Source organism: Carassius gibelio, chromosome A18, assembly GCF_023724105.1.
Source record: "Carassius gibelio isolate Cgi1373 ecotype wild population from Czech Republic chromosome A18, carGib1.2-hapl.c, whole genome shotgun sequence".
NCBI lineage: Eukaryota > Metazoa > Chordata > Actinopteri > Cypriniformes > Cyprinidae > Carassius > Carassius gibelio.
The window spans coordinates 26,685,954-26,708,395 of NC_068388.1; the positions used below are offsets into that span (position 1 = coordinate 26,685,954).

The following is a 22,442-nucleotide window of genomic DNA, read 5'->3' on the forward strand; positions in this document are numbered from 1 at the left end:
TATATCTAGCTATCTATCTATCTTCTGACTGTGTCTATCTATCTATCTATCTATCTGTCTATCTGTCTATCTATCTATATATCTCAGACTGAAAACCATCAAACTTAAAACTTTTTAAACTTAAACTTTTCAATCTTTTCAAACTTTTCAAACTTTTCAAACTTTTTCAGACTTTCTGGTCAGGCTTTCTCAAGCCAACTTAAAGTTTGTCTTGACGAACTTTTTTATCTAGTTATGTTGGCTTGGCAACAAGCCAACATACTGTTATGCTATTTAAACTTCTTCTTTTTTTTCTTATTATTATTTTTCTGACAGAAATTCTGAACGCTACTCCTCCTAGGGCTTTAAAGCCACAAGCCCCAAACTTGGCAGAAACCTGTGGGATAGAGCGGTGCTGGTTGCTATATCTTTTCAGACTGATCAGACTTAAAGTTTTTTTTTAATTAATTTTTAAATGTCAAATTACATTACCCATAGACTTACATTATCTGAGAAAAATTGCGCCCCTAGTTGCAATAACCGAGATTAAAGGGAGGAGTCAGGTTTCGTTTCACTTTTAAACCGGTTAAAAATACCAAGTAAATAATACAATTTCCCTCAAACTGACAAGCTAAACCAACATATCTGATTATTACAGGGGTCAGGGCTCATTAATAATTTATTTCTGGGCAGAGAGCAGTTAGAAAGACGAGAGAAGAATCAATGCTGCTCAGCTCAGGCACTGTCTCCAGGAGCTCACAACGAGCGAATTCATTCTTATTTAAGACCTTTTAAAACGGCGACTGCACGCAATCCACACGTTAGAACACACCAAGAGCTAAATTCAGATGTTTCTGAACTGTTTAAAGTAATAACATGATATATTCGCGGCAGCCAAATGTCCGCGAGCCCGCGATGTATTTCTCTGAACACTTGAAGTCCACATGACAGCCGCGTTTCGGGGCGAGATCGGACAAATAAATACACATTTCATTCACACTGACAAGCTAAACCAACATATGTTATTATTACCGGGTCAGGTCTCATTTATAAATTATGTCTCTGGCCAAAGAACAGCGAGAAAGACGAGAGAGAAATGAGCGCTTCATCCGCATTTTTAAGCGCTTCCAAAAATAATATCACAGCGAATTGCACTAATCCACCCATTAGAACACAACAAGAGCAGAATTCAGGTGTTTTTGAACTGTTTATGTGTGCAAAATGAAATATAATTTGACAGCGTGATACAGCTTATGAATACTTGATGTCTGGGCAGAGAGCAGTCAGACAGACGAGAGAAGAATCACGGCTGCTCAGCTCATGCTGTCTCCACGGAGCTCACAACGATCGAATTTATTCTTATTTAAGACCTTTTATAATTAAATTATATCGGCGATTGCACGCAATCCACACGTTAGAACACACCAAGAGCTAAATTCAGATGTTTCTGAACTGTTTAAAGTAATAACATGATATATTCGCGGCAGCGCAACTGCCCGCGAGCTCGCCATGTATTTCTCTGAACACTTGAAGAGAATTTACAGCCTGTCACATTAAAACACTGCAGCGAAACGGCACAAAACAATTAGAACAATATATTATACACATGAAAATGAGTGTTTATATGTGATTGTGAGATTTTATCTGTCAGGCTGAACCTCACATCAATTGTTATCCATCGTCACAACATGGTAAAGTCATTTATATATATTTTTTAAGAGCTTCTTAAAATAAATATTCCTGCGAATGCACACAGTCCACCAATTAGAACACACTAAGAGAAAAATCCAGGGGTTTTTGAGCCGTGTATGTGTGCAAAATGCAATATTTGACATCGCGAAGGGAAAAAAAAGTCACATGACAGCCGCGTTTCGGGGCGAGATCAGACAAATAAATAGGCTACACATTTCATTCACACTGACAAGCCAAATCAACATATGTTATTATTACCGGGTCAGATATCTCATTAATAAATTATGTCTCTGACCAAAGAACAGAGAGAAAGACGAGAGAGAAATGAGCACTTCATCAGCATTTTTTAAGAGATTCCAAAAATAATATCACAGCACTAATCCACCCATTAGAACACAACAAGAGCAGAATTCAGGTGTTTTTGAGATGTTTATGTGTGCAAAATGACATATAATTTGACAGCGCGATACAGCTTATGAATACTGGAAGGAAAAAAGTCACGACAGCCTTTTAACTCTGGAGTCGATTAACGCATATACGCGTTTTGAGTCATTTTCTGCTGATAACCCTGACAATTACTTAAATTACATTTTCAGTTTTAAACGTACAGATAAGAGCAATACATCAATCGAATCTGTAAAGGGTTTACTTTTTTTGGATACAAACACAATAACAACAAAACTTTGTGCACTTATAAAATAAAGATAACAAACAAGGTGTGCTGTCTTCAACCTTGTCTGCGCTGATCTTCATTTACAAACACGTCATTAAAATGAACTGTAACTCCATGAATACTCAACGAAGAGACATGAGAGATATATCTATAGAAAGTTTGACATGTCTACTTTTAAACTAAACAAGTGCTGCCGAACAAATATTCTGTGATAAAGTACGCGATGTCCTTTTTTCACGTCTCCCTTCTAATGTGTATGGAAGGCCAAGAGGGTTAAATACACGTTAAATACGCGTTGTTTACTCATGAAAAATCAGCGTGTATTTAACTTATATTTCACGTTTTAAATACACGTTAAATACACGTGAAATACACGTGAAGTATGCCTTAAAAATCAGTTTGAACAGGTCAGTGTCATTGGCTGCTGAGGACTTGGGTCAAACCACTTCTGTGTGCTTAGAGGGGTGTACCATTCATAGACAGGCAACCACCATTTAACATGCTATAGATCAGCTTATTCAGCCTTATTATTTAGTCTTTTTTCTTTTCTGTTTTGTATAGCCTATAGAAATAATATATTTAAGTTTCAGTTTTATGAAATATTTATTTTTTAATAAATATTAATTAAAATTTTGTGGTGATAGCATAACGTTTATAAAAGTTACAGTATTTTGTAATGAAACAGGACTTTTTGTTTAGCTCTTGACTCACCGAAGTATACTATATATACTGTCCCTTCTTTAATTTTTCAGTAGTGTGATAACTTAAAATATGTTGTCAGTACTATTAAAATAACATTAAATTGAATGGTATTTAGGAGATTATGGTTTTTGCATGACTTATTTCGCATTCAGCTAGACAACCCTGTCGTAGCTGTTATCATAGCCTAGGCTTTTTATTAAAAAAGAAAACAGCAAGGGACCATGGAAAAAGACTGTTGCAGGTGTATTTTTTATGGTATTATTTATTTATTTTTTTTGCAGCGGGGCAACTCAAGAATGTTGGGCACACAAGTACTGTGGCTCTTTTGCCCCATGGCCAAGATGGCCAAGCCAACATCAAAGTTAGTTCACTAACTTTTAATTCTAGTTATTATTATTCTTCTGAGACTAAAACTGTTGACTGCTACTCCTCCTAGAGCTTTAACTCTACAAACTCCAAACTCAGCCCAGCTCTTCAGACTGATCTGAAGTTAGTTGCTATATCTTTTTAGACTGATCGGACTTATACTTTTCATAAAACTGAAGATTAAAAATCATAAAAATCCCATAGACTTGCATTGAAAAGCCTCTGCTCATCTGAACATTCCGTGAACTCCAACTGTCAAAAATTCAAATCTAAACACACTGAAGCCCATTAGACTCAATCAGACTAACCTATGTACTATTACTAACCCATTCAAACTCATTCAAACTCATCTATCTATCTATATTCAAACTCTATCTATCTATCTATCTATCTATCTATCTATCTATCTATCTATCTATCTATCTATCTATCTATCAAACTCATCTATCTATATTAAAACTAATCTTTCTATCTATCTATAATCAAACTCATCTATCTATAATCAAACTCATCTATCTATCTATCTATCTATCTATCTATCTATCTATCTATCTATCTATCTATATTCAAACTCATCTATCTATCTATATTAAAACTAATCTATCTATCTATCTATCTATCTATCTATCTATCTATCTATCTATCTATCTATCTATCAAACTTATCTATCTATATTAAAACTAATCTATCTATCTATCTATCTATCTATCTATCTATCTATCTATCTATCTATCTATCTATCTATCTATATTCAAACTCATCTATCTATCTATCTATATTCAAACTCATCTATCTATCTATCTATATTCAAACTCATCTATCTATCTATCTATCTATCTATCTATCTATCTATCTATCTATTCAAACTTATCTATCTATCTATCTATCTATCTATCTATCTATCTATCTATCTATCTATCTATCTATCTATCTATCCTAACAACATGCTAGTCATGCTAAAAATCATGCTAGCAACATGCTAGTCGCATGCTAATCATGCTAAAATCATGCTAGCAACATGCTAATCATGCTAAAATCATGCTAGCAACATGCTAATCATGCTAAAATCATGCTAGTCGCATGCTAATCATGCTAAAATCATGCTAAAATCATGCTAGCAACATGCTAATCATGCTAAAATCATGCTAACAACATGCTAGTCGCCTGCTAATCATGCTAAAATCATGCTAGCAACATGCTAATCATGCTAAAATCATGCTAGCAACATGCTAGTCGCATGCTAATCATGCTAAAATCATGCTAGCAACATGCTAATCATGCTAAAATCATGCTAGCAACATGCTAGTCGCATGCTAATCATGCTAAAATCATGCTAGCAACATGCTAATCATGCTAAAATCATGCTAGCAACATGCTAATCATGCTAAAATCATGCTAGCAACATGCTAGTCGCATGCTAATCATGTTAAAATCATGCTAGCAACATGCTAGTCGCATGCTAATCATGCTAAAATCATGCTAGCAACATGCTAATCATGCTAAAATCATGCTAGCAACATGCTAGTCGCATGCTAATCATGCTAAAATCATAATAGCAACATGCTAATCATGCTAAAATCATGCTAGCAACATGCTAGTCGCATGCTAGTCATGCTAGAGACATGCTAGCAACATGCTAATCATGCTGAAATCATGCTAGCAACATGCTAGTCGCATGGTAATCATGCTAAAATCATGCTAGCAACATGCTAATCATGCTAAAATCATGCTAGCAACATGCTAGTCGCATGCTAATCATGCTAAAATCATGCTAGCAACATGCTAATCATGCTAAAATCATGCTAGCAACATGCTAGTCGCATGCTAATCATGCTAGCAACATGCTACTCATGCTAAAATCATGTTAGCAACATGCTAGTCGCATGCTAATCATGCTAAAATCATGCTAGCAACATGCTAATCATGCTAGCAACATGCTAGTCGCATGCTAATCATGCTAAAAACATGCTAGCAACATGCTAATCATGCTAAAATAATGCTAGCAACATGCTAATCATGCTAAAATCATGTTAGCAACATGCTAGTAGTAATGCTAATCATGCTAAAATCATGCTAGCAACATGCTAGTCATGCTAGAGATATGCTAGCAACATGCTAATCATGCTAAAATCATGCTAGCAACATGCTAGTCGCATGCTAATCATGCTAAAATCATGCTAGCAACATGCTAATCATGCTAAAATCATGCTAGCAACATGCTAGTCGCATACTAATCATGCTAAAATCATGCTAGCAACATGCTAATCATGCTAAAATCATGCTAGCAACATGCTAATCATGCTAAAATCATGTTAGCAACATGCTAGTAGTAATGCTAATCATGCTAAAATCATGCTAGCAACATGCTAATCATGCTAAGTACATGCTTGTCACATGGTAGTCACTTGCTTGTAATGCTAGCAATATGTTAATCACTGTCATTTTTATACTTCTTAAACTTTTAAATCTTTTTAAACTTTTAAACTTTTCACATTTTCAAACTTTTCAAACTTTTCAAACTTTTCAAACTTTTCAAACTTTCTAAACTTTCTAAACTTTCTAAACTTTTCAAACTTTCTGGTCAGGCTTTCTCAAGCCAACTTAAAGTTTGTCTTGACGAACTTTTTTATCTAGTTGTTCATTGTTATTGTTTGGATTGATTCATGTGTGAAACAAACGCGAGAGAAATGACACATTAATGAACACAATTACACGATCGAAAATAAATGACTAACGTTAATTATTAACTAACTGTGTGATTAATATTAATAAGCATTGACAGGGTTGTGTTCTTACATGTCACTGTTTAACACCTTTATTCTGTTATTATTGACATGTAGCCGTTAGCTTGAGGCCTGTGAGGAGAATCCGTGACTAAAACACGATCAAACGCGTTTGTTTTCCTCTTGAATCGTCCTGACAGCCACGTGTGTCCTGAAATACGGTGCTTAACGGCGTATTTAGACGGAACGGGACTCTGAACGTCAAACTGAGGATTTGAGGTCAAACTCAACCGAAGCAGCAAAAACACGAGCGGCTCGTTAAAGATCAACACGCGCCGAGCAACACTGCTGAGAGCAGCACACACACATACCTGCACACAGCTGTTAGGAGCGCTCCGATCCGATCAGAAATATCGATTTTTTCATGTGTTTATAAAAACCAAGGGTAACTTTACAACAGCCGCAGATCAGAGCCTGACACACTTACTGCGCATGCGCGGAACAACCTGCGAGTGATTGACAGCTGAGAGCCTCGCGCACTTTATCACATCGCATCGGATCTGCTTTTTATCATGCCGTCATGCACACACACACAAACAATTCTTTTTATTCCAGCATCACGCCTCTGAGGTTCGAACCTACAATGCTTCCGTTTTCGGTAGAAAAAAACATTACTGGTGTGCATCCTGAGACCAAAACAAAGGCACTGATATTTTTAAGATCAGACAGTGCAAGTTTCTTTCATTTAAAACAGCACAGACTTACATTTTATTCTAGGACTAGGCAGCCTTGTCTGTGAAACTGGGGGTAAACTACATAAAATGTGTAATGAAACAGATTATGTTACTACTGACTACATTTTTTGTCATGTGATTTGTCATGGGATCAGTAACGGAATATATTTCTCCAGTAGGCCTAACCTAGTCTGAGTACACAGCAGTATAATACAGTATAATATTAATACTGCACAGTTTGTCTGAGCGGCTGTGTCGCAGAAGCGCAGTGTTTCCTCCGGGCCGCGGGCGGCGCTGTCACACACACACACACACACACACACACACACACGAACAGACGCTGTGTTGCTGCTGATCCGAGCGCTCTTCAGCAGATTCATGCTACATATCTCGCTCTAAACACCCTTTCTCTTCATTTCTGGCTGTTCCTGTGATATAAGTGAACGCCATGTCCTACAACTACGTGGTGACGGCGCAGAAGCCGACGGCGGTGAACGCCTGTATCACGGGTAAGTGTGTGTTTATCTCCCGCGCTCCAGGCCTCGGCGGATGAACGCTTCAAACACTCAGCACATAATAAACATGTTCGTTTTGTGTGTTTGGGTCTGTCAGCGCGAGTTTATGACACTGTGCTTCTGCGGGGTTTTACTGAAACGGGTCCGTTGTTGTGTCTGCGACGCTTCAGAGAATCAGACACAAACTTTAGTTCCTCAGATCCACTGCCTTTGCAGAAGATAACGATGATTGACACACTGCTGCAAACACACACACAGCATTCAGTATTCAGCACTGCAGGAGTCACGTGCGCGGTTGCTTTATGATATAAACTTGTCAGTTGGCACTGGATCAGCGCTAGAGAGGATAAACTAGTCCGTCTGCACTGGATCAGCGTTAGTGAGGATAGATTAGTCCGTCTGCACTGGAACGGCACTGGTGAGGATAGATTAGTCCGTCTGCACTGGATCAGCGCTAGTGAGGATAGACTAGTCCGTCTGCACTGGATCAGCGCTAGTGAGGATAGATTAGTCCGTCTGCACTGGATCAGCGCTAGTGAGGATAAACTAGTCCGTCTGCACTGGAATGGCACTGGTGAGGATAGATTAGTCCGTCTGCACTGGATCAGCGCTAGTGAGGATAGACTAGTCCGTCTGCACTGGATCAGCGCTAGTGAGGATAGATTAGTCCGTCTGCACTGGATCAGCGCTAGTGAGGATAAACTAGTCCGTCTGCACTGGAACGGCGCTGGTGAGGATAGATTAGTCCGTCTGCACTGGATCAGCGCTAGTGAGGATAGACTAGTCCGTCTGCACTGGATCAGCGCTAGTGAGGATAGACTAGTCCGTCTGCACTGGATCGGCGCTAGTGAGGATAAACTAGTCCGTCTGCACTGGATCAGCGCTATTGAGGATAGACTAGTCCGTCTTTACTGGATCAGCGCTAGTGAGGATAGATTAGTCCGTCGGCACTGGATCGGCGTTAGTGAGGATATATTAGTCCGTCTGCACTGGATCGGCTTTAGTGAGGATAGATTAGTCCGTCTGCACTGGATCGGCGCTAGTGAGGATAGATTAGTCCGTCCGGCACTGGAGCGGCGCTAGTGAGGATAGACTAGTCCATCTGCACTAGTCCGTCTGCACTGGAACGGCGCAAGTGAGGATAGACTAGTCCGTCTGCACTGGAAAGGCGCAAGTGAGGATAGACTAGTCCGTCTGCACTGGATCAGCGCTAGTGAGGCTAGACTAGTCCTTCAGCACTGGATCGGCACTAGGGAGGATAGACTAGTCCATCTGCACTGGATCAGTGCTAGTGAGGATAGATTAGTCCATCAGCACTGGATTGGCGTTAGTGAGGATGGATTAGTCCGTCTGCACTGGATCGGCGCTAGTTAGGATAGATTAGTCCGTCTGCACTGGAACAGCACTAGTGAGGATATATTAGTCCGTCTGCACTGGATCAGCGCTAGTGAGGTTAGATTAGTCCATCGGCACTAGTGAGGATAGACTAGTCCATCTGCACTGGATCAGCGCTAGTGAGGATAAACTAGTCCGTCTGCACTGGATCCGCGGTAATGATGATAGACTAGTCCGTCAGCACTAGAACAGCGCTAGTGAGGATAGACTAGTCCATCTGCACTGGATCAGCGCTAGTGAAGATAGATTAGTCCATCGGAACTGGATCCACGCTAATGACGATAGATTAGTCCGTCTGCACTGGATCAGCAATAGTGAGGATAGATTAGTCCATCGACACTGGAACGGCACTAATGAAGATAGATTAGTCTGCTGGCACTGGATCAGCGCTAGTGAGGATAAACTAGTCCGTCTGCACTGGATCAGCGCTAGTGAGGATAAATAGTCCGTGTACACTGGATCAGTGCTAGTGAGGATAGATTATTCCATCGGCACTGGATCAGCGCTAGTGAGGATATGTTAGTCCGTCTGCACTGAATCAGCGCTAGTGAGAATAGATTAGTCCGTCTGCACTGGAACGGCACTAGTGAGGATAGACTAGTCCGTCTGCACTGGAACGGCGCTAGTGAGGCTAGACTAGTCCATCAGCACTGGATCGGCGCTAGTGAGTATAGATTAGTCCATCTGCACTGGATCAGCGCCAGTGAGGATAGATTAGTCCATCAGCACTGGATCGGCGTTAGTGAGGATGGATTAGTCCATCAGCACTGGATCGGCGTTAGTGAGGATGGATTAGTCCGTCTGCACTGGATCGGCGCTAGTGAGGATAGATTAGTCCATCTGCACTGGATCAGCGCCAGTGAGGATAGATAAGTCCATCGGCACTAGTGAGGATAGACTAGTCCATCTGCACTGGATCAGCGTTAGTGAGGATAGATTAGTCCATCAGCACTGGATTGGCGTTAGTGAGGATGGATTAGTCCGTCTGCACTGGATCGGCGCTAGTGAGGATAGATTAGTCCGTCTGCACTGGAACGGCACTAGTGAGGATAGATTAGTCCGTCTGCACTGGATCGGCGCTAGTGAGGATAGATAAGTCCATCGGCACTGGATCGGCACTAGTGAGGATAGACTAGTCCATCTGCACTGGATCAGCGCTAGTGAGGACAGATTAGTCCATCAGCACTGGATTGGCGTTAGTGAGGATGGATTAGTCCGTCTGCACTGGATCGGCGCTAGTGAGGATAGATTAGTCCATCTGCACTGGATCAGTGCCAGTGAGGATAGATAAGTCCATCGGCACTGGATCGGCACTAGTGAGGATAGACTAGTCCATCTGCACTGGATCGGCGCTAGTGAGGATAGATTAGTCCATCTGCACTGGATCAGCGCCAGTGAGGATAGATTAGTCCATCAGCACTGGATTGGCGTTAGTGAGGATGGATTAGTCCGTCTGCACTGGATCGGCGCTAGTGAGGATAGATTAGTCCGTCTGCACTGGATCAGCGCCAGTGAGGATATATTAGTCCGTCTGCACTGGAACGGCACTAGTGAGGATAGACTAGTCCATCTGCACTGGATCAGCGCTAGTGAGGACAGATTAGTCCATCAGCACTGGATTGGCGTTAGTGAGGATGGATTAGTCCGTCTGCACTGGAACGGCACTAGTGAGGATAGATTAGTCCGTCTGCACTGGATCGGCGCTAGTGAGGATAGATAAGTCCATCGGCACTGGATCGGCACTAGTGAGGATAGACTAGTCCATCTGCACTGGATCAGCGCTAGTGAGGATAGGTTAGTCCATCAGCGCTGGATTGGCGTTAGTGAGGATGGATTAGTCCGTCTGCACTGGATCGGCGCTAGTGAGGATAGATTAGTCCGTCTGCACTGGATCAGCGCCAGTGAGGATATATTAGTCCGTCTGCACTGGAACGGCACTAGTGAGGATAGACTAGTCCATCTAAACTAGTCTGTCGGCACTGGATCAGCGATAGTGATGCGCGGGTCAGTGTTTCTTCCAACCCGCGGATCCCGCTTTTATGAAATTATTTAGCCCGCCCCGCAAGTAAAGTAAAATTTCTTGACCCGACCCATGCATCGGGGACATCACGGAAGTTATGTTGCTACTTAGACCTTTGTATCGTAACCTTATCAATATAGGCTATAGGTAATTGCACTATGATGGTTCGTTCGTGAACAAATCTTTTAGGTGAATGAATCGTTCTCGTTTGTAATCCACTGACCGTAGACTGTAAAAGACTCATTTCTCGTTCAATGAAGTTCCTCCCACAGCAGCGCGAGAGTGCGGCGCTATTAGCAGCGCATGCGCAGCTCGTGAACAGCTCCGTGAACTGAAGATGTGACGGAGCATGTGATTTGTTGAATGTAGTGAACGAATATTGATCTTCTCGTATATGAAAGAGTTGAATGAACTGATACATCTCGTACGTGAATGAAATGAATGAGAGTATACAGGGTCAGTCGGCCGAGCATGTAAATCTCAATCAGCAATCAGCAGACACAAAGTGCAGTTATTGGTGCACATACGCTTGTTTTCATATTTGGAATACAGAACATAATACCACGTTTAATCCCCGATAAAACCTTGTGCTTTGTTAATCTGAACAATTTATTTAGACTATATATTTAATGCGATCATGCACACACTTTAATAAAGCCAAATTAGTTTTTGTCACAAGTAAACACGTTTGTTGACTTAAGACATAAAAGATAAGACACTCTTTTTCTCCACCTGCCTGTTTATTTGTGTAATATGAAGAAATGGTCACTGAACAAATCAGTGAATGAATAATTTTGGTGAACGAACTGAAAATCAACGAATCTCTTGAAAGAATCAAAATTTCCACCACTAAATTCCATGCAACATAAATGGATTTTTAAAAAATGTGTTTTTAGTGACCCGCACCAACCCGCCCCGCAATGAAGTGCCATTTTTTTAACCCGACCCGCGGGGCCTGCGGGTTATGAGATTACCCGCGCATTACTAATCAGCGCTAGTGAGGATAAACTTGTCCATCTGCACTGGATCAGCGCTAGTGAGCGGTGGTTCTGTCCCAGTGCTCTGCTCGATCTATGCGTCTCTTATCGAGCTGAGGATCTGAAGCAGGTGTGTTAGTGCTAGGACTGAAACCACTGAGTTTGAGTGAGACTAGAGTTAAACCGGTGGACCGTGTTCATGTCAGTGCTGTTGTCTGTCTGCAGGTCACTTCACTTCTGCGGAGGATCTGAACCTGCTGATCGCCAAGAACACGCGTCTGGAGATCTATGTGGTCACTGCTGAGGGTCTGCGGCCGGTCAAAGAGGTCGGCATGTACGGCAAGATCGCTGTCATGGAGCTCTTCAGACCCAAGGTGTGTGAGACACGTCTGTAGTGATGGACTGATGCATTAACTGCTTAGACTAGTTTTAACATTTCTATTTTCTTCAAGACTGGTCAAAACTTTTAAAATTGAGTTAAAAAAAGGGCGATCGGTTTAATTTGGTTTTAATTTGAAGGACAATCTTTATTTAAACAGCAGAAGAATTAATTGGGTCAAAAATGTAGATCAAGAATAGTTTTGGAATTGGATCGTGACTCCCAGAATCAGATCGGATCATGAAGTGCCTGGAGATTCCCATCCCTAATAGATGTACAGGTTGTATGAAGACATTGTGATGCATCATTAATCGTAAACGAATCGAATCATGGGACTCTGAATGCTAATCGAATCGTGAGATACCCATAGATTCCCAGCCCTAGGTCACTTCTACAATTAAAATCTCTTGATCATTTACTCTCCCTCTTGTCATCCGAGATGTTCATGTCTTTCTGTCTTTAGTTGCAAAGAAATGAAGGTTTTTGAGAAAAACATTCCAGGATTTTTCTCCATATAATAGTTTCAGTGCAGCTTCCAAGAGCTCTACAGGATTCCAGCCGAGGAATAAGAGTCTTATCTAGAGAAACCATCAGGCAGTTAGTTAAAAAAAATTAACATTTATATAGTTTTTAACCACAGATGCTGATCATGCACTTGGACTTCACACGTGATGTAATCACACTTTAAAGGTCACGCGTGATGGAGGTGGAAGCACCGAACCAGTCTTTACAAAGAGAAGGTGCAAAAACGCCTTCTACAAAAAAAAAAGGTAAAACAGTGAACTTGGAGAAATGAGATGGAGTTTTTCTCTGAACCTGAGCACACAGAAGAAGAGCTGACCGCACATGACCTTGTTTGTGTTTATTTTTTAGAAAATGAACTGTTGTTTCTCTAGATAAGACTCTTATTCCCCGTCTGGGATCCTGTAGAGCTCTTTGAAGCTACACTGAAACTGTGATTTAACCTTCAGCCGCTGGTCCCCATTGAAGTCCATTATATGAAGAAAAATCATGGAATGTTTTCCTAAAAAACATTCATTTCTTTGTCACTGAAGACAAAAAAAACATGAACATCTCGGATGACATATGGATGATTTTTATTCTGGAAGGGAACTGTTTCTTTAAAGACCTAGTCTTAAAATAGTAGCTGTGTTTATGCAACTGGCCCCAGATGATCTGCGTCGGAGGAGAACGGAGAATCAGAAGCAGCAGCTCTCCACTCCGTCTGTCTGCAAATATACTACATTAACTAGTGCTTATGTGATCATCTCATTGGCATTTATCTGATTTACATTTTTTTATTGATTTCTAAATAACATTTTAAAATGTATTTAAAATGATGGATCTTTAAAATCATTTCCAAGCATATTTTACCATTATAAGATTTCTTATAGAATCTGCATCTAAAACAGTGTTTGGATGTAAATGAAAGTGACGTGACATACAGCCAAGTATGGTGACTGATACTAAGAATTCATGCTCTGCACTTAACCCATCCAAAGTTCACTCACTCACACACACACACACACACACACACACGCACACAGTGAACACACACATTAATATGAAGCCAAAACCTCCTCCAGTAGGTGGCAGCAGTGTTGATTTTGGCAGCCCTTTCAGTTTTAGTCTTAGTCTTAATCTTTTGGACGAAAATGCTTTTTAGTTTTAGTCACATTTTTGTCACTCATAAACTTCATGGTTTTAGTCAAGTTTTAGTCGACGAAAACGCAAAGGTTTTAGTCAATTTTAGTAAAAAAACAAAAAAGTAGTCTTTAACAAATAAATTTAGGTTAAAAAGTATTGGAAATGGACTTAGGTTTGACAGGTTGGAATTAATAAAACAACAGTTAACCTTAAAAGCTTTGCATAATAAACTAGACTTTCTCATTGATGAGATGCAGTGCTGCCAAGCTGTACTTCATGGTCACATTGGGCAGAAACCTTTTATCCACATATTTCAAGTTATTTTTTTTCCATGAATTGATGCTCTTCTAAAATTTCAGCACATTGCCTATTTTCATCAGTAATCACAGTAATAAAGGAATGGTTTAAAGTTTAAACAGCAAAAAACTTTGAGCTACTACAACATTACACACAGATAAAGTGGTAACAGTGGAATCACTGTTTTACTCCAAAAAAGCCAGGAATAAAAACATTCTTACTTTGGCAATTGTGGCTTTATTTAAGAAATTGCTAAAGTGCAATGAACAATGTGCCCAAAATATAAGCTATTGAGGAACACATACTTATGCTCTACAACTTGTGCTTCAACTTTTCTGCCAGTGCAAAAACAAGATGCATATTATTTGTAAACACAAACATCATACAACCCTGTCTAATAAAAGTGACACAAACATTCAGGGATGCAAACACATGTATGGTCAAAAAAGAGAGAGTTATCGAAGCCCTCACCCCGCAACAAATATCACAATTTTATATTTATATATGAATGTCAAGAGCTAAGAGTGTATGTATTTATATAGACTACACTACACACAAATAATATACAATTAAATTATGCTCATTTTAAATGTATTGTGTAGGCTAGGTATTAAAATAAAGGCTTTTAATAATCTTTCAGTGCGCAAAACCATGATAATAAGAAACGCTTCAAAACAGAGCGCACAAAGCGCGTATGCACATCGCGGGTGCAGAATGATGTGCTCAAAGCAACATGGAGTCACAGTGTGCTGCGCTGCTGAAGTGCGCATTTAAAAGTACGTGCATCCCCGCCTCGATCTGCAGGCCGCAGCCGGTTGCTTCAGTATCAGTGCAGAAACCCCTTTAGTCTAATTTGGCATAAGCCTCTGAGAGGCACGCACTGATCGGCGCTGTTTCTGTGACAGCACTTGCATTAACCGTGCAGATTTCTGCAGCATGTCAACACTTTGACGAACAGACGTTATTAAATCTGTCTGTTTGCTTTATGTGAAGGGTGAGAGCAAAGATCTTCTGTTCATTCTGACCGCTAAATACAACGCCTGTATCCTGGAGTACAAGCAGAACGGAGACAGCATCGACATCATCACCCGCGCTCACGGAAACGTGCAGGTAACACACACACCTGTCCAAACACACTGCATCATACGGCCTCGGCCTCGTCTGACCGCTGCGTCTGTGTCAGGATCGGATCGGCCGTCCGTCTGAGACCGGGATCATCGGGATCGTGGATCCGGAGTGTCGTATGATCGGCTTGCGGCTGTACGATGGGCTGTTTAAGGTCATTCCTCTGGACCGTGATAACCGCGAGCTCAAAGCCTTCAACATTCGTCTGGAGGAGCTGCAGGTCATAGATGTCCAGTTCCTGTATGGCTGCCAGGCGCCCACCGTCTGCTTCATATATCAGGTATGGATCTTCATGAGCCATGTGTTTGAGAGCGAGTGTCCAGTCTGCTCATGTAGCTCTGTGTGTGTGTGTGTGTGTGTGTGTGTGTGTGTGTGTGTGTGTGCAGGATCCTCAGGGTCGGCACGTCAAGACATACGAGGTTTCTCTCAGAGAGAAGGAGTTCAACAAAGGACCCTGGAAGCAGGAGAACGTGGAAGCTGAAGCATCGATGGTCATCCCAGGTGAGGGGACGCTTACTGACCGATCTGTTGAGCTCTGGCTGCTTGAGCAGAAACACACATCATTAAAACTACTGTATAATAACTTGCATTCATACCGGAAACAGGCATTACACTAAATAAGATTGAGTTAGTTTTATAGATCATGTTCTTGCAGAGTTTCTGAACTCTGTAAATCTCTTGATGCTACAATTGACAAACAAACATAACTGGTCTACTCATAAAGTAAAGAGTGGTTTCTCATTCGTTAAACAACCAGTCAAGCATTAACAATTATAAATGATTGTTTATTTTGTTACAAGGATTTCGACAGTCCAAACTGATTCAAATACTATTTTATAGCTCCCACTCTTAACTCTGTGATGACCGATTGTGTGTATTACACTCATTTAACTGTTTAAATAAATTCTTACAGGCTTTGTGCATCCAAACTTATTTTTTAGTGATTCATGTTCATGAAGTTGACTGAGCATTGAAGACATGATGCTTTGAGTCATTGTTGTGAAATGTTCTTATTGTCTTATTGTTCTTAATAATGTTTTGCATTATTGACTTTTGGATTATTGACACAGTGTTTTGCTAATGAATATTGTTCAGTTGCTTTGACGCAATGTATTTTGTTTAAAGCGCTATATAAATAAAGGTGACCTGACTTATATATTCAGTCCCAGAGCCGTTTGGAGGAGCTATAATCATCGGACAGGAGTCCATCACTTATCACAACGGAGACAAATACTTAGCCATCGCTCCTCCAACTATCAAGGTGAACGCATCTGCTCATGTCCTGCTGTGGTATTATGCTGTGGGCTGTGTATTCTCATGTTCTCCTTGATTAAAGCGTGTTTCAAACATCACAGCAAAGCACCATCGTGTGTCATAACCGCGTGGATCCGAACGGCTCGCGGTACCTGCTGGGAGACATGGAGGGACGACTCTTCATGCTGCTGTTGGAGAAAGAGGAGCTGATGGACGGAGCTGTGGTGCTCAAAGACCTGCACGTGGAGCTGCTGGGAGAGGTGCGTCAGAACAACTCAACCCTAGTACACTGCTCTACGCTACTCTACTCTACACGGCAGTACACTACTCTACACTGCACTACTCTACTCTGCACTGCACTATTCTATTCTACACTGCACTATTCTACTCTACACTGCCCTACTCTACTTTACACTGCACTACACTACACTGCCCTACTCTACACTGCACTATTCTATTCTACACTGCACTATTCTACTCTACACTGCACTATTATACACTGCACTGCACTGCACTATTCTACTCTACACTGCCCTACTCTACTTTACACTGCACTACACTACACTCCACTACTCTACACTGCACTGCACTATTCTACTCTACACTGCCCTACTCTACTTTACACTGCACTACACTACACTCCACTACTCTACACTGCACTGCACTATTCTACTCTACACTGCCCTACTCTACTTTACACTGCACTACACTACACTCCACTACTCTACACTGCACTGCACTATTCTACTCTACACTGCCCTACTCTACTTTACACTGCCCTACTCTACACTGCCCTACTCTACACTGCCCTACTCTACACTGCCCTACTCTACACTGCACTACTCTACACTGCACTGCACTATTCTACTCTACACTGCCCTACTCTACTTTACACTGCACTACACTACACTGCCCTACTCTACACTGCACTACTATACTCTGCACTGCACTACTCCACAATGCCCTACAATACACTGCACTACATTACACAGAACTCTACACTACTCTATACTCCACTGCTCTACACTGCACTGCACTACTCTATTCTACACTGCACTACTCTAATCTGGACTGCTCTACACTACTAGTTTTGGTAAGTTACCTTATAAACCTAGTCTTAAATGAGTTATGAAGTCTTAAATGACGTTGGGAGAAAATTGGATGTGTCAGATCCGCTGCATGTGCATCAGGTTTTAAAGAGACAGCGCTGATTTTGAAGTGAAACCTGCTAAAGTCTGTCATTGATGAAAATCAAAGAACAAAACAAAAAGAGAAATACTTGGACTGTTCTAGTTGCTGATTAACTTTTATAGCTTGAATAAAGATTAATCTGTATAGTTTATGCATAAATGTTTAGAGCCTATTATTTCAGAGCCTATTAAATATAAAAAATAAAATTAAAATTAAACTTCTCAATTATACTGTAATGTTGAATGGGTATAATTAATAGGGAAAACTGAGGGAAAATTAACCAGCATTACAAATGAAAACATTGTTTAAAAAAAAAATAATAATAATTTTCAGCTACAGTCTGGCCTCTAGCTGGATGTTTTAGTTTATTGATCAGATATCACTGTACAGAGTGTGTGTGTGTGTGTGTGTGTGTGTGTCACTAGACCTCCATCGCCGAGTGTCTGACGTATCTGGACAACGGTGTGGTGTTTGTGGGCTCCAGACTTGGAGATTCTCAACTAGTTAAGGTTGGTATTCTCACAGATTGATTATTGTTCTGTGATAATGACATGTTTGTTAAGGCCAGTGTGGTGTGTGTGTGTGTGTGCAGCTGAATGTGGACAGTAATGACCAGGGTTCGTATGTGGCTGTAATGGAGACCTTCACTAACCTGGGGCCGATAGTGGACATGTGTGTGGTGGACCTGGAGAGACAAGGACAGGGTCAGGTGAGAGACGTCTGCGCTTCACTGCAGGTCAGACGAGGAGAGAAGCTGTGTGCATCATCAGTTCCTCTGTGTGTGTGTGTGTGTGTGTGTTCCTGTAGCTGGTGACGTGCTCCGGAGCGTTTAAGGAAGGCTCTCTCCGGATCATTCGGAATGGCATCGGGATCCATGAGCACGCCAGCATCGACCTGCCCGGCATCAAAGGTGCGCTCCGTGCTCTTCGTGTTCATCTGTTCATCTGCTGTGAATGCACAGTATCGCTCCTTTCACACTGCATGCTGCACCCGAAAACTGTCATGGAGCAGAGATCAGTTAGTTCCTCACTTTCCGTGCTGAAGCTGAGATCGTTCGCTAGCTTCAGCGAAAGTTAACGGTTGTGTGTGAACGCATGGACACATTACCCGTGTGTTACCGGAAGCGCAGTGTGAAAGGGGTTATGTTTGAATGCTCATTCTCTTTCCTGCTGAACGTGTACTGCTGATGTTTCAGCAACACTCATTTATTTTTAAAAAAATATAGAATAGTATAGCAGTTATTAGCATCATCCAAAAGTTTTATGTTTTATTTATGCCTTTAAATTGGTTAATCCAGTGCAATAAAAAAATAATCTAATTTAAAATGATGATAGCTGAACTTCCTGTCAGACCAAATCCACAGATTGATCGCCAGTTCATTGCCTTTTTAGCTGTTGTGCAGTTTTAGGAGACTGCTGGTTGCATCTGATTTACAGCATGTGTGTGTGTGTGTGTGTGTGTGTGTGTGTGTGTCAGGTCTGTGGCCTCTCCGCTCCGAGTCGGGCAGAAACACTGATGACATGCTGGTTCTGTCTTTTGTGGGTCAGACCAGGTGAGAAGAGTGTTGAGTTTACTCCAGTCTACAGCTCACACACACCTCACCTACTCATTCCTGCCATGTGTGTGTGTGCCTCTGCATATGTGTGTGTGACTGACGTGTGTGTGTCTGTGTGTCTGTGTGTCTGTGTGTGTGTGTGTGTGTGTGTGTGTGTGTGTGTGACTGACGTGTGTGTGTCTGTGTGTGGCTGACGTGTGTGTGACTGACGTGTGTGTGTGTGACTGACGTGTGTCTCTGTGTGTGCCTCTTTCATATGTGTGTGTGTCTGTGTGTGTGACTGACGTGTGTGTGTGTCTGTGTGTGACTGGCGTGTGTGTGTGTGTGTCTGTGTGTGACTGACGTGTGTGTGTGTGTGTGTGTGTGTGTGTGTGACTGACTGACGTGTGTGTGTCTGTGTGTGACTGACGTGTGCGTGTGTGTGTGTGTGTGTGTCTGTGTGTGACTGATGTGTGTGTGTGTGTGTGTGTGTGTCTGTGTCTGTGTGACTGACGTGTGTGTGTGTGTGTGTGTGTGTGTGTGTGTGTGTGTGTGTGTGTGTGCAGGGTGCTGATGCTGAGTGGAGAGGAGGTGGAGGAGACGGAGCTGCCGGGGTTTGTGGATAATCAGCAGACGTTCTTCTGTGGGAATGTAGCGCATCAGCAGCTCATACAGGTGAGATATACCCCACACACACCTGAGCTGTGCTTCACTGTGGTCGAGTCACAATGGCTGTGATCACGTGTGTGTGTGTGTTCAGATCACGTCGGTGTCTGTGAGGCTGGTCACTCAGGACAGCAAGGCTCTGGTGAGCGAGTGGAAGGAGCCTCAGGGCAGGAACATCAGCGTGGCGTCCTGCAACAGCACTCAGGTGGTTCTGGCTGTGGGTCGAGTGCTGTATTACCTTCAGATCCTCACAGGAGAACTCAAACAGATCAGGTGCTCACTCGCGCACACACACACACACACACACACCAGAGCGTCCAGAATCATCAAAACACACAGTTAACTACAGTTTTATTAACGTCCTTTTTCTGATTTCTTTTTCTATATTAAAGGCCTGTTTACACCAACATGATTGTTCAGTGTGAAAATTCAGTTTTTGTCTATTTAGCATTCGTTTTGTTAGTTCTAAAATTCATCACGGTGGTGATTGAGCTGTAGGTGATCACAGCTGATCTAACAGTAACGACTGCGAGTCTGATAATACTAACACTGTAATAAACAAGACCTTCTTATAAACTACTTTTCCAGACTGAACTTAGCCAATAAAAATAGTTCTGGATGAAGTCAAAGCGGAATCAACCGGAACAACATGCAGCTCAGACAGTAGAACGTGGTGATATCAGCAAAGATTTGGTGTTTGTGTGTGTGTGCAGCTCTACAGAGATGGAGCATGAGGTGGCGTGTCTGGACATCACTCCTCTGGGCGAGAGCGCAGGAGAATCCAGCATCTGTGCTGTGGGACTCTGGACCGACATCTCAGCACGCCTGCTCAAGTTACCCTGCTTCAGCCCGCTGCACAAAGAGATGCTGGGCGGAGGTGACACACACACACACACACACGTGTTCTCAGCACTAGAGACACACACACACACAGATCATGACGTGAGAACACATTCTCCAGAGGGAGAAGCTTGAAGATGCTTACATTTCTTTTTTCTTTGCACTTATTTATTTAAAGCTCTTTTCCCAAACTCAAGCTGAAATCTTTGAGACTACACACAAAAGCACATAGTGTGTGTTAGTGTGAGAACAGTTCCTCTGAAGGTAATGTCTGAAACTGCTGCACGGAGGACGTGTTCATGTCTCTGGTCAAAGACCTCTGTCCAGGTCACGTTCATCTACACAGAGAAACCAATGCAAACCGAGTGTTCACTCGCTAGTGTTCACTCACTGAAAACACTGACATGATCAAATCAGGTGTTTAATAAAATACCAGGATGTACATGAGAATGCTAATAAATGCTCACTTTATATCCCAGTGAGGAGGATCAGAGCAGTGCTTATCCCTGAACATTTACTCTCCACAGCCCTTGAGATGCAGTCTATTAAGATAACAGGACACTTATTTAGATTGTGCTTTTATTAATAATTGAAATAAGTGTCACTTTTCATCGAAGGACATTGCTCTATGCTGTCTGAGATTAATGAATGGAAGTATGAGCATAACATAAACATATATCTGAATAATGTTGGTACTCTGCTTCCTGTATAGGGTTATAGCTTCACTGTGTGGTGTTTGGGTGTCGATCGTTACACTTGGTGAATGAATCTGAAGAGCTTCTGAAGCGTGAATGTGTTTGCTGAAGAACGTGTCACTTCCTGTCACATGTCTCTCACTGACCGTTGATCATGTGTCCTGTAGAGATCATCCCTCGCTCCATCCTCATGACCACGTTTGAGGGCAGTCATTACCTGCTGTGTGCGCTGGGAGACGGGGCGCTTTTCTATTTCGGACTGGACATTCAGACAGGTGAACGCAACACACACACACTCTCTCACACTCACTCTCACACACACTCTCTCACACACTCTCACTCACACACTCACACTCTCATTCTCTCACACACACTCTCACACTCACACACACTCACACTCATTCACACACACACTCACACTCTCATTCACACACAGACACACACTCACACTCTCACACACACTCTCACTCACACACACTCACACTCTCACACACACTCTCACTCACACACTCTCACTCACACACACTCACACTCTCACTCACACACACTCACTCACACACACTCACACTCTCATTCACACACACTCTCACACACACTCTCTCACACACACTCACACTCTCATTCACTCACACTCACACACACTCACACTCACACACACTCACACTCTCATTCACACACAGACACACACTCGCGCACACACACACTCGCGCACACACACACTCTCACACACACACTCTCATTCACACACACACACACACACTCACACTCTCATTCACACAGACACACACACTCACTCTCACACACACTCTCACACACACTCTCACTCACACACTCTCACTCACACACACTCACACTCTCATTCACTCACACACACACTCACACACTCTCACACTCACTCACACACTCTCATTCACACACAGACACACACACTCACTCACACACTCGCGCACTCACACACATTTGCGCACTCACACACTCGCGCACACACACACTCACACACACACACACTCTCACACACACACTCTCATTCACACACAC

At 42.1% G+C, this 22,442-nt stretch overlaps 2 protein-coding genes across 3 annotated transcripts in view; one reads left to right on the top strand and one right to left on the bottom strand.

Annotated features, from left to right (window-relative positions):
* The window catches only part of pdpr (pyruvate dehydrogenase phosphatase regulatory subunit), a 21,683-nt gene extending 15,011 nt beyond the window's left edge, over positions 1 to 6,672 (bottom strand). The window contains exon 1 of one of the 2 annotated variants that reach the window (XM_052532050.1): positions 6,507 to 6,672. The gene's annotated coding sequence lies outside the window, so the exon portion shown is untranslated. The remainder of the gene's footprint in view (positions 1 to 6,506) is intronic. The other variant, XM_052532051.1, reaches the window with a different exon arrangement.
* Positions 6,673 to 7,164: 492 nt separating this feature from the next.
* ddb1 (damage-specific DNA binding protein 1) overlaps positions 7,165 to 22,442 on the top strand; it is a 29,856-nt gene continuing 14,578 nt past the window's right edge. Inside the window, exons 1-15 of the mRNA XM_052532049.1 lie at positions 7,165 to 7,378; positions 12,002 to 12,150; positions 15,093 to 15,209; positions 15,283 to 15,504; positions 15,611 to 15,725; positions 16,388 to 16,485; positions 16,580 to 16,738; positions 18,095 to 18,178; positions 18,262 to 18,378; positions 18,477 to 18,579; positions 19,146 to 19,221; positions 19,770 to 19,878; positions 19,964 to 20,142; positions 20,583 to 20,746; positions 21,572 to 21,679. Of these exons, the coding sequence (XP_052388009.1) occupies positions 7,318 to 7,378; positions 12,002 to 12,150; positions 15,093 to 15,209; positions 15,283 to 15,504; positions 15,611 to 15,725; positions 16,388 to 16,485; positions 16,580 to 16,738; positions 18,095 to 18,178; positions 18,262 to 18,378; positions 18,477 to 18,579; positions 19,146 to 19,221; positions 19,770 to 19,878; positions 19,964 to 20,142; positions 20,583 to 20,746; positions 21,572 to 21,679 (1,861 nt within the window). The 5' untranslated portion in view covers positions 7,165 to 7,317. The remainder of the gene's footprint in view (positions 7,379 to 12,001; positions 12,151 to 15,092; positions 15,210 to 15,282; positions 15,505 to 15,610; positions 15,726 to 16,387; positions 16,486 to 16,579; positions 16,739 to 18,094; positions 18,179 to 18,261; positions 18,379 to 18,476; positions 18,580 to 19,145; positions 19,222 to 19,769; positions 19,879 to 19,963; positions 20,143 to 20,582; positions 20,747 to 21,571; positions 21,680 to 22,442) is intronic.